The sequence below is a fragment of the Notothenia rossii genome (genome assembly GCF_949606895.1).
Source record: "Notothenia rossii genome assembly, chromosome: 8".
In the NCBI taxonomy this organism is placed as follows: domain Eukaryota; kingdom Metazoa; phylum Chordata; class Actinopteri; order Perciformes; family Nototheniidae; genus Notothenia; species Notothenia rossii.
The window spans coordinates 78,202,795-78,215,274 of NC_136906.1; the positions used below are offsets into that span (position 1 = coordinate 78,202,795).

The following is a 12,480-nucleotide window of genomic DNA, read 5'->3' on the forward strand; positions in this document are numbered from 1 at the left end:
CTACGCTAACGGATATAAGGAGTTTGTTCAACAACAAAGTGGGGGAGAGTCCTCTCCTGTCAGACTGAGAGACTCAGCGAGCTAAAGGACTCTCTGAGTGTTATCTCAGTGGGTCTCAAACGTTTTGGTCACCATTAATGTTGGAGCTATATATATCTCTTTATTATTTAATATTTTAACATTTATTTTCTTGCTGTTTATTATTATTATCATTTATTTATATGTATTCTTAGTTAGCTTCATAAGTTAAAGTAGTTTCTATGCTTTTATTTTGAAGGCATGTTTTGGGCACTGGGTGATTAGAGCACCTGGTGTAATTGTATATATTGGAGACAGGTGGAAGTGGAAGCCAGAGCACTAGTAGGCAAACGGTTTTTTTTACCAGGGTTTTTTGAGCCACAGGGTGTTTCGAGCCACAGGGTGTTTCGAGCCACAGGGTGTTTCAAGCCAGCAAAAGGAAAGCCATAGGAAAGGCCTAAGGTAAAGGGATATAGGAAACCTGTTCGTTGTACTTTGTCATCGGGATAAACTGCACAAATGGAGAATCTTGTCTGGACCTGGATCATTGCCCTGCGTAAGATCCGCTAACTAGTGCCTCAGCGGCTGTATTATTTTAAGTGAATTATCTGTTTGAGTTCTATATGATTTTGGCCGCTACAATTAATGTAAACAATTATTTCCGAGGCACACATTTATATGATCATTATAGTTATACAAAAATAAGAGAATAAATGAAAAACAGGTATGAAACACTAGCCTATATGGCAGTAAAAAAAGAATAAAGTTTAAAAGGGTGATTTGTAAAATATCCATTAAGAAAAAGTAAATCTGTTTACAGGTCTGTTTCATATGGGTGTTGAGAGAGGTATCCATAGATCTCTTCATTTCGCTCTCAAAGTGCACCAGATTGATGCTTTTAACTTCAATATTTAAAAATAAATCTTCCCGGGGGAGCATCCCCCCGGACCCCCCTATGTGAGGTCCACACACCACCTATAAAAATAGCACTTTACCCCTGCTTATATGCCGTGAGCTAATTATCGAGCCTTCATTGTAACTGTCGCGGGTACGTTGTGTATATGTGTGGGCGTAGGGAGTGTTGCAGTAGAAAATTCCGCTGTAGCGCCCGGTACATTAATGGGAAACCCTAAATATTTGAGCACCCAGGGCCGTGGGAAGTAGGGGTGCTGAGGGTGCTGCAGCACCCCCTGGTGGAGGACAGGGGATCTGCACTTCCACAAGATATAATGAAAAAAAAAAACGAATTTTCAGCCTTGATGTAACAACATTCATAATTAAGTAAAGATAATACCCTTTTCCCCAGTTACATTTTCCATTTGCCCCGTACGATGGGCGCTGTGAGTGATGAAGTGGGGGATGTTGGCTTAGCAGGCGCCCGCAGCTCACAGCCAAAGTGAGAGAGATAGAGAGAGGGGATACCGCGGTACCGGCGGGGATTGTTGTTAGCTTCTGCTGCGCTAACGGATATAAGAAGCTGTTTCTACAATAATGTGGAGGGAGAGTCCTCTCCTGTCAGACTGAGAGGCTCAGTGAGGTAAAGGACTCTGAGGGTTTAGATCAGGGGTCGGCAACCTGTTTGATATGAAGTGCCATTTAAAAAAAAAATTGTTATCAGCGTGCCAACTATCGAGAATTATCAACGGGGGGGGGCGGGTTGAGGAGCTTAACGCTCGTCAACTATCAGCAGGAGGGCGGGGGAGCCTTGCTGCGGGGAAGCAGTGTCGCAACATACACGATGCCGAATTTAACAAACAAATTTAAGTAATTGGTTTAAACGGCATAATAATAAGGACGATCGTCCGTTCTGTGATTCTCCAGAGCACACATGTTATGATATTAGGGTCGCGTTGGGTCATGCAGAGTGAGATGAGATCGCTGTCCCTTTAAGAGAGAGAGATAGAGAGAGAGGGGTGTGGCTTGTGCATGTGTTTGTGGATGGTAGAGCGACAGTGAGCGAGTGTGTTTCTGGAAGTGAAACGGGAAAGCAGAAAAACAGAGGTCTGTGATGTATTTTGTGAAACAGAAGAACAGCTAAATAAATGCAACGGCCTCCCAAGAAGAGCTCACCTCTCTCAAGTCATTTAAGCTAAAGTGGGTTATTGAACCTGAAGCTTGTTGCTTCTGCCCACCTCGACTACGGTCTGGGAGCCGAGAGGAAAGTTCAACACACAGATGGCCAGTCCGCCCCTTTGTAGCATATTATTTCGATGAGAGATGAGCAGATCGCCACTGGGCTTTCAACTGAATGCACAGCCACGCAAAAACTGCGGCATTTGTACAGCTCCTTATGGGTACTGCAATTAGTGAAGTGCTTTCCTCCGTGTTGAAACAATCAGCACTGCACCAGGGAGGAAAGCGGCAGAAAGTCACCTGGAGATAAAGAGAGCGGGGCTGCGTTGCGTGCATGGCTTCCTTCTGCAGGTAACGGGAGACGCGCTCTGGCTGCGGTCTCGTAAAGGATCCGAAAATACAATTTAAATATTTTGCACACTTATTCCACTTATTCCTAGTGTGCCACTGGTTACGGTGCCGCGTGCCAATGCTGGCACGCGTGCCAGGGGTTGCCGACCCCTGGTTTAGATAATTCACTTTAGTCGAAGTTATCTCAGTGGGTCTCAAACGTTTTGATCACAATTTATGTAAACAAATATTTCCAAGGCACACCTTTATAATTATTAGGATAAATAAAAACAGGTTTGAAATCATTCCAATGTATACTATAGGACAGTAAACCAAAAATATCGTTTAAAACTGGAGAGATTTTAAAATATACATAAATAAATAAATGTTAACTTGTAAAATAAGATATGAATGAACAACAAAAATAAAATAAGTTACATGTATTTGTTATTGGCTATGGTAGGTTATTGGAAATGTTCACATACCTGCTTATTTGATTGATAAAATGCAAACCGATCTTTTTCATATGGGTGTTTAGAGTTGTACCCCCTAGATCAGTCTCTAATTGGGCGCTCAAAGTGCACCAAATTGAAGCATTTTACTTTAAAATGTTAAAAAAAATCTTCCCGGGGGGATACCCCCGGACCCCCCTAGAGGATGTGAAGTTCACCCCTCCAATTAAAACACGTTATAATATATAATAAATTTGAAGCCTTGTTATATAAGCTGTCCAACATGTCAATATATTTCTCTTTTTGCAGTGTATTGGTCTTTTGTAGAGGTTTTTCATTGCCAGCTAAAATATTGCCTTATAGGGCAGCACATTGGTCAGAACCAGCCCTGGTGTCATCCCCACAGCACCCCCCATTTGAAACATGGTCCCACGGCTATGAGAGCACCCTCTATGAAACGTCAAGCTACCCCACAGCACCCCCAAAATAAATCTCTGGCGCTGCCACTGAGCCTGACCTGTGTTGGGGGGGCCCGACTTTTTTTTCTCTCCAAAGGGGGGGCCTGACAGAAAAAGTTTGGGAACCACTGGCTTAACGGATATTAAAAGCTGTTTCTAAAAGAAGGAAAGGGAGAGCTCTGTCCTGTCATACTGAGAGATAACTACAGCTCAGTGAGGTAAGGGACTCTGTTTAGATAGTTAACTTGAGTCTCGTTATCTCAGTGGGTCTCAAACGGTTTGGTCACCATTTATGAGAATAAATGAAAAACAGTTATGAAATACTATATGACAGTAAAATAAGAACACAGTTTAAAAGGGGAGTGATTTGTAAAAATATCCATAAAGAAAAAGAAAATCTGTTTACCATGAATTCATTTTGCTCTCAAAGTGCACATGGTTGATGCATTTGACTTCAATATTTAAAAAATAAATCTCACTCCAAGCTGAACTCAAATGTTGTCAGCCCTGCTTCGAACCTCTGTCACATGTTTTCTGGATGAACTCAGTGTCTCCTCTCCTCTTCCTGCAGCGGTCACCAGAGAGCACGTAGCCGCAGAAAGTGAAAGAGGAGAGCAAGATGCCAGAGTCAGCCCAGAGAAGCTATCAGTCTGTTCAGTAAGTACTCTTCTTTTAAGGCTGCTGCATATCTACCATGAAACGGGATAACTCAGTAGGTTATACAACTCTAAGATAATTTTAATAAAGTCTCACGGACTAACGCACGCTTTTTTAAGAGACAGAGAAGAGTGTTTGTGACGCATGTTTGAAGTGTGTGTACTAAAGGTTTCGATTTCTCTTCCTCAGAAACATGGACCAGAAAAAGGGTAAGAAGTGTCTTTAGAAATGAACTACATGTACACATTTGCAACTTTATACACATTTCAGAGGTGATCTTTTTTTTCTGACAGCTTTAACGACTTTACGGATTACAATTCGTGCTTCCTGTCTAATGAACACCACGTGTCTCTAAACGTGATGATTTTAAATGTCAATTTATCCGTCAAATGTAAGGATTAGCAGGATATACAGCCTGTGTTATATGACAGCAACACCCTAAGTGGCCATTTTACAGCACAATGAATACTTTCACTTTCAAAATTCAATGCTCAGTTGCTGCTAATACTCACACACAGCTTTAAATATAAGATTTAATTTAGTTTCAGGGTGTGGGCACTTTAACTTGAAGGACCTATGTGTAGGACAGGGCGGAATTATTCTCAGAAATAGAATATAATATTTACACAATCACATGATTATGAAAAAGGTTGTGCTTTTATCTTGCTGGACTAAACTTATAACCATCATAACGTTGTGTTTGCTACGAAGCTTCTCCCCAATATATTCATAATTCCAATGGAAACCCTCAATTGGCTTTTTTTTAGGCTTTTTTCTTCTCGGTTGGCATCGAACAATGATACTAATTCTTGCAGATCATAGTTGTAATCAGCAACTTCACCACTAGATGTTACTAAAGCTACACACTGGTCCTTTGGGTCAGTGGTACCCAACCCTAGAGGTACTGGAGGGTATTGCAGGGGATAGGAAGAAAGATTAGGGATTGCAATATACCGTATTTCCACAAAAGAAAACATATTCAAATCAATTTTCATAATCCTCTTGTCCCGCCTCAGAATTATAAGCGCTTATGAAAGACAAGCAAGTGTCAAGTGTGTCTCAATAAAAGCTCTTAACATAGATGTTGAAACTACTAGAAGTGTGTCTTAATATTATTATTTTTCACTCACAATAAGTTTAAATGTCAAGTTTAAATATACAGTCTACGGTTCAAATGCATTTGTATTAAGGGTGAGGTATACAAGTGATTTTCATCTAAGGAGCAGTTGGGTTAAATACAATTACAAAAGGTTTAACACAAGAACATAAAAACACATGTTGAATAACTGTAAATTGGTATTTCAACATGTATATTTTTAATTTTTTTAATTGCTTTTTTTTCTATTTTGAGATGTTTACATTTTAGAATTGTTTATTTCTACCCTTTTAATTTCTCTTATGTGCAACGCCTTGTCTTTTGTGCTGCTGCCACGCAAACATGTCCCAAATTGGGATCAAGAGAGTACATCTTATCTTATTTAATCACAGATAAGTGATTCTTATAGAATGGTGACCAACGCAAGGGGAACACGAGACAAAAAAGTTGGCTTTAAGTGAACAAAATAAGTTCTTTTCCACCATGGTGTTCTCTCAAGACTGCAATATTCCAGTATTATAGACAATACACTACATTTAGTCATTCAAATAAAGCTGCTTTACTAAAATGTCTGATACATTTTTAATGGTTTAACTGATAACATGTAGTGAGATGGGAGTTGGTTGTTGTTATAAACCAACAGAGACAATTTTACAATTGGATCTCTGGTCGTTAATAATGACAGAGAGGTAAAAACAGAACAAAAGCATGCATATTGGTCCATTATATTATGGTGGTGGTTTTGGGAAGATGTGAAAACTCTACTTCTATATTTTTACAATCAGGTGGCTTTTGAGACTTTACAGTAAGTCACACTTTTGGACATGGTTCTTCTACATCTGGGTATGTAGTATAAATATAAAAAAAAATGACTCAAAACAAATCTTCTCTGTGTTTAGTGCCGGGGAAGAAATTCCATGTCTCCGTGGCAGGATGTACCAACGGTGCTCATCAGACCTATGTTAATGACCTCAAAGGGTTGGGTCAAATCGAGGTGATCTCTCCTGAACAAAGTGACTACTTGGTGGTGTTCTGTCCCATCCGGTCTCGAGTTGGAACAGACATCGGAGAGGCAATGAACAAAATCCCAGGTAGGAAATGTCTAGGACAATAATTGCCCGATTTCCCACTGGTTATTCAAAGGTACACAGGGAAATGTTAAAAAACGTTGTGTTATCTGTTAGAAAAATCTCACTCGTCACCGTTTGAGCTTCAATATCAGGATCCATGTATTTATTATTCTCTCAAGAATGGAAGTAGCCAAAACAAAAAGAGAATTTGTTGGTATTTTTGTCAAAATGTCAAAATTCTGACTTTTCCTCAAAACTCTGATTTGTTCTTAAAATCTCAAAATGTTAATAATCACTAGTCCCCGGCTTGAGCTTCAATCTCAGGATCCATGTATCTGTGATCCTCTCCAGAATGGAAGTAGTCATCACATACAGAGCATCAACTAGTTCCTGAACAGTGTCCTTCACATGCTGATATCCAAGAGAGGGAGTTCCACAGTCACAAGATGGAGGAATAGAAAGCAGTATTCAATGTTTACTTCAGATTAGCTCCACCTCAGAAATGAGCATGCTTGTCACATGTCTCTCTCCATAGAGGCTGAATCATCATGTTAATCACATAGCTATCATATGCCTCAAACAGTCCTGATGCTCTTCTAGCTAATCACACATCCTGTCATGTTCACAGCTACAGTTGATACCTTTGTTATCATGTGTACTCTGATATTGGAAGAGTATATTCAGTATTTTCCCAACATTATCTCTGTGCTCACAGGTGGGAAACCAATCGTTCTGGTGGTGATGCATCACACCTACGACAAAGATCATTTTGTGCCTGAAAGCAGGAGACTCGTGGAAAACCCGGAGGTCATCGTCACCGTAGACGTTCTGTTCCATGAGAGCAAAATGCTGATCTGCAACCGCAATAACACGGCCCGGTCTAAGGTCAAGGATGTTCTTGGGGTTTCCTCTGGACCGGTAATCCATTTCACACACAATCAATGTGATGAGAACTGATCATGTGACTTTAAAGGGCTAGTTTGGATGTTTAGAAGTGGGGTTTTATGAGGTGTTTATCTCAACCCGATATCACGGCAAGACGTGAACATGTGACAATTTACCATGCTGGGAGACGTGAAGATGTCACGATTTCGTCCCTTCAAACGTGACAGACACGGTATTGTTAACCAGTGGAGAAATAACCGGAAAGGCCAAGCAAATGCTACCTCGACGTCGGTTGTTATTGTCAATATTAATATAATAATGATTTATTTTTTAATAGTCACACTCGATTACGCCGATGTTCTTGTTGCCCCAGCTGGTTGACACCTCTTTTAGCAGAAACAAAGGCTACATTAATGTATTCAATCGATGTTAATCCATGCGTGTGGATGTGGAATTAACGGACGTGACGTTGTGCGATTGAGTTGCCAGGCAACAGCTTGGGTTCATGTTAATTTACAAACTCTTCAACTACAACCTTAGTTATATTTAAAATGATGTTAGAAGGCCTCACGAAATACTTTAATGCAAATTAAAATGTAAATGTGAAGGAATGTGTGTATAACAAAATACATCAGTGATAAATGAAACTGGAAACTGACGTAGGCAAGATCCTCAGCTCGATATTTGGATGGTTTAGCCGCAATGCATGCTGGGATTTGTTGTTTATGTGATGTGAAATCTGAAAACGTTTTTAAAAATAAATTAATACTTTATTCCGAGTGTGCTTGATTTTCGCTTTGAATGTCATCACATAACGGCATTGTAATACATGGTTCGGCTGCATTAAATATTACATATCTGCCGTAGTTCTCTATTTATAGAGCCCTGCTGAGAAGACTTCTAGACAAACAGGAGAATTGCCGCCAAAACTGAAAACGTGACGTGGATCATAAATATATAAGCAATTAAACAACATCTTACATTTCTTTTCACACAATACGTCTCCTTGCAGTATGTACTAACATGTTTTTAAATATAACTACGGTTGTAGTTGAAGAGTTTGTAAATTAACATGAACCGAAGCTGTTACCTGGCAACTCAATCGCACAATGTCACGTCCGTTAATTCCACATCCACACCTATGATCCACACGCATGGATTAACATCGATGTAATACATTAATGTAGCCTTTGTTTCTGCTAAAAGAGGTGTCAACCAGCTGGGCAAACAAGAAAATTGGCGTAATCGAGTGTGACTCTTAAAAAATAAATCATTACGTCGGGGTAGCATTTGCTTGGCATTTCCGGTTATTTCTCCACTGGTTAACAATACCGTGTAACTGTCACGTTTGAAGGAACGAAATCGTGACATCTTCACGTCTCCCAGCATGGTAAATCATCACATGTTCACGTCTTGCCGTGACACCGGGTTGGTTTATCTACTGTTCATTGTATCAGTTACAGTAGATGGCGGAGCGCACCCCAAAAAAGGGAAACCCAACGTAAATAATGAAAGATCATTCTAAGCGTACGGTATATTTGGAATATCTTCAGTGCTTAACCTTGCCATAAGCTCTAACTATACCTGATAAACCCCAACTAATAACATTCAAACTATCCCTTCAAGAGGTTAGGAAGCATTGCTGTGGTTTACCTCTGAATGGATGAATTTCTTCTGAATGACACTCATTTTTTTCCTTCTCTTTCAAGCCAGCAACTGGGAGTATTGTAAGTATGGCTTTAATAATAACGTGCCGTACAGTTATTTGACTATTATATGATGCTTGTTCTACGACATTAAATCCATCAGCAGTGACCCCACTTGTGATTTTTGAAGAGTTGGTGTGTCTGAAAAACGATGGTTGTTAACAAGTGGCTGAATAGGACTACAGAAGTTGTGGAGGACGTTGTACGTCATTACGCCGAACACGTAAACACTCCTCTAAGTTTGTAAAAGCAATTACCTGCCTCCTGCAAACTGTTAAAACAAAAGCTTCAACTTGTACCATTTTGAATCTGTATTTTTGAATATGGATCTTAAGTTGGCGTGACGTCGGCAACATGCTAACTCACTTCTGGGTTTTAGGACTCGTCACTGCACCACTCTATTAGCTGGTTTAAAAACCCCAACAAAAAACTACGTGGGTAGGTGTGTTGAAACGTAGTGTGGTGATTATGGACACTCAATATCACAGAGGGAATGGCTGAACTGGGTAAACTAGTTGGACGTGTGTAATCTCCATTGCTTTCAAAACCATTTATTTTCCAACAAACACGGTCAAAAAATCACCCACCTGTACCAGGGACATCAATTATATTCTGTGGCCCCATTACGCCATCTAGTGTTCAACATATAACAAATAACATATGTTTGTGTTTATGTTTAAGGGAGGTGTGTATTCGCAGTGGGCTGTGCGTTTGTCGTTGTGGTCCTAGCCAAGATCTTCCAACCCAGTTTGGCCACAGGATTGAGAATGTAAGTCGCTTTGGATAAAAGTGTCTAACAAGTAACATGTAATCTATGTTTATTTAGGATCCCTATTAGATTGTGCTCTTGACAAAAGCTACTCTTCCTGGGGTCCGACACTTAAAACAATACAACAATACTCAACACTGACATCATTAACAACATCACCAACATCATGAACGATCTCATCCACTTTCAACATCAAACTCTATGCATAACTCCAATATGAGTGTAATGGCTGCAACACGTAGTATAGATTCAAGATCCAACGGTTTTATCATCACATGCACAGCAGCTACAGTGAAGTTATGGCCATGAACAGATTAGGTTCCTCCAACAATGTAACATATTATTTATACAGGACATAAGACAATAACAAAAATAATAATACAAAAATAAAATTATGCAAATGAAACCGAGTACGATCAATTTGAATAAAATAATGCAGGTGAAAGAATATAATGTAATATTAACTATAACTACTAACATATAGTTAATACTTTGGGTTTTATGAAATGACATGTTAACTTCTATCAGTTCTTGAAATGACTCATTCATTATATGATATTTTAAGATTGAGGTACTATAGTTTTACTTTTCCCTTCTGGCAACGCTGGTGGTGGTTTGTATCGGAAAAGTAGGAACATTTGACTCCTAGCAAGATGCAAACCAGGCTTTAAATATATATGTATATATTGAAAATAACTAAATGGACAAAGCTGTAAAAAAACAGATTGTAAAAAAGAGTATTTTATTTCCTTTATAATAAGAAAAACCCATGTGATCTAAATCATGTTGTGCTTGCTGTTGATATGAGATGACTGATTGATCTTTTCTTTCTTTCAGTGCGGAAGAAACGCAACCAGCTGATTGTTTTTGTAATTGGTGTGTCTGCAAGTGCAGTAATCATTCTGTACTTGGTAGTGTACTATACAAAGAAGTAAGAAGACCTCAGGGGTTTATTATTCCAATAAATGCATTTTGAAGGGACAACAGTTCATGTTTAATGCATTTGCAATCAACGGAACATGAAGGATGCTATTAAACTATTAACATAGATGCTTTTGAGCTGCAGCTTTGGATCACTGATGTTTTATCTAAGGTGCATTAGAGGAGAACAGATGGAAGAACAACAAACCTGCTTTAAGTAAATGACACTTACAAATTAACACGAAATTCAAGTTAAACTTATAAGACAAACCTGCCACTCGGTGAAAAGTCTTTAAAGTCTACAGTATTATTGATAAAGTTCCTCCTGTCCAAATTGATATACAGATTTAGTTAACATAATGTTTAAATGTGTGCAGTAGAGAAGTGTGTGATCAAATCTTATCAAGTTTAACATATCCTATAATATCTGTAAAACCCTGATGCTGCTGCTTTGTGCTCATTATAACATCAACATAATAAATACAAATCAACCAGTGTCTGTGTACATGTGCCTCATTGTGGATGAACATGTTTCCAGGGCCGTCCCTGGCCAACATGAGGCCCCACGCAAAGATATATGTTGAGGCCCTCTGTTTCGAGGGCGTCGACGGGGGGGGGGGGCGTCGACGCGGAGGGATGCTAGTGGAGCCTCGCAGTGGCGAAACCGTGCCGCGCCTCACTAATTTCGCCAGTCTGCGTGATTGGCCTGTAGGGAGGGACGGCTCTGATCTCACGTATCTACTAAAATGCATAGCTGATTGTGTTTTATATAAAAAATATTAATCTGCAAGGAATTCAAAAACGAGTATTATCTGATACATGTAATTGAACACAAGTACAATGTTTGCCCCTGAGATGTAATGCACAGGAAGTAAAGGCTGATCAAATGGAAATATTTAAGTTGTAGGAGTTTACGAGCAGATCTTGAATCCAGCATTAGGGGGGGGGGGGGCGTGTCCTCCTGACAGCCCACACGAAGCGTGGTCCTCCTGAGTGTTGCCTTCACTGTCCTCTATTTACACTTCTTGCATGCTAGATGATGAAGATGAAGATGCACCTCCCTGTCTCTTTTTAAGCCTCCGATTTGCTTTCTCCAAATCTTGTTGCCAAAACTGTGAAGTCCTTGCATTTCCTGAGGCCAAGTTGAAGGATCAAATACTAAGAAATGATCACATGACTTGAAGTCATATCTGTTTTCAGATGTGGGAAGTTACTAAGTCCACTTATTCAAGTATGTACTTAAGTACAATTTTGAGATATTTGTACTTTACTTGACTTTAATGCTACTTTGTACTCTACTACAGTTCAGAGGTAAATGGTGTACTTTTACTCCACTACATGTATTTAATACTGTTACGCCCCACCAAAATGGCCCTATGGAGCTAACAAAATTCCACCACTGTTCCAAATATAACACGAAAGACACCTTTTAAAATCATCGAATCCATAGGATTTATTATAGACAACACATCAAATGTTTCTCCTAGGATGAGAAGCAGAGACACAGCATTCCCCACCCCAGAGGCCTCTCCCTTCTGCTGCTGCACTGGAGCTTTTAAGCACTTCCTTCTCCAGGTGCACCTCGTCTGAACCTCGTTACAGCAATGCAGCACACCTGGGTAGAGGAACCCACGGGAAAAAGAAATAGGGAATACATGCAGCCGTAACACCTCCACCCTTAAAACAATGAATAAATAGAAAACTAACACCATACTATTCTATTCATTGAAACAAATGTGGAGTTTCAGTGATTTTTATCAAGGCTGTATGCAAGGCAGCTAATACTCTTAAGCACACCAGACTTAATATATCAATATGATTGCATTAGAATCAGACAACAGTTTAAGGACTGATGACAAAAGGTGTCAACCTGGGTCAAATGTGGAACAACAAGATTTATTCAAACACTTAAGACAGGGCCAACTAAGATGCTGCCACACAGAATGAGCAGCAACTACACAAGTAGCCAAATCAATGAAACAAATGGCTACCACCATGAGGTGACAAACAAACTACAAAGCCAATTTAAGTTACTGCGTTTACCA

The 12,480-nt window shown here is 39.6% G+C and overlaps 1 protein-coding gene across 3 annotated transcripts in view; it reads left to right on the forward strand.

Annotated features, from left to right (window-relative positions):
* The window catches only part of LOC307016746 (uncharacterized protein), a 35,018-nt gene extending 24,087 nt beyond the window's left edge, over positions 1-10,931 (forward strand). Inside the window, exons 16-20 of one of the 3 annotated variants that reach the window (XM_079646042.1) lie at positions 5,984-6,175; positions 6,870-7,072; positions 8,749-8,766; positions 9,427-9,514; positions 10,352-10,931. In XM_079646042.1, coding sequence (XP_079502168.1) covers positions 5,984-6,175; positions 6,870-7,072; positions 8,749-8,766; positions 9,427-9,474 — 461 coding nt within the window. In that variant the 3' untranslated portion in view covers positions 9,475-9,514; positions 10,352-10,931. The remainder of the gene's footprint in view (positions 1-5,983; positions 6,176-6,869; positions 7,073-8,748; positions 8,767-9,426; positions 9,515-10,351) is intronic. The other 2 variants (XM_079646041.1, XM_079646043.1) reach the window with 2 other exon arrangements.
* The last annotated feature ends 1,549 nt before the right edge of the window (positions 10,932-12,480 follow it).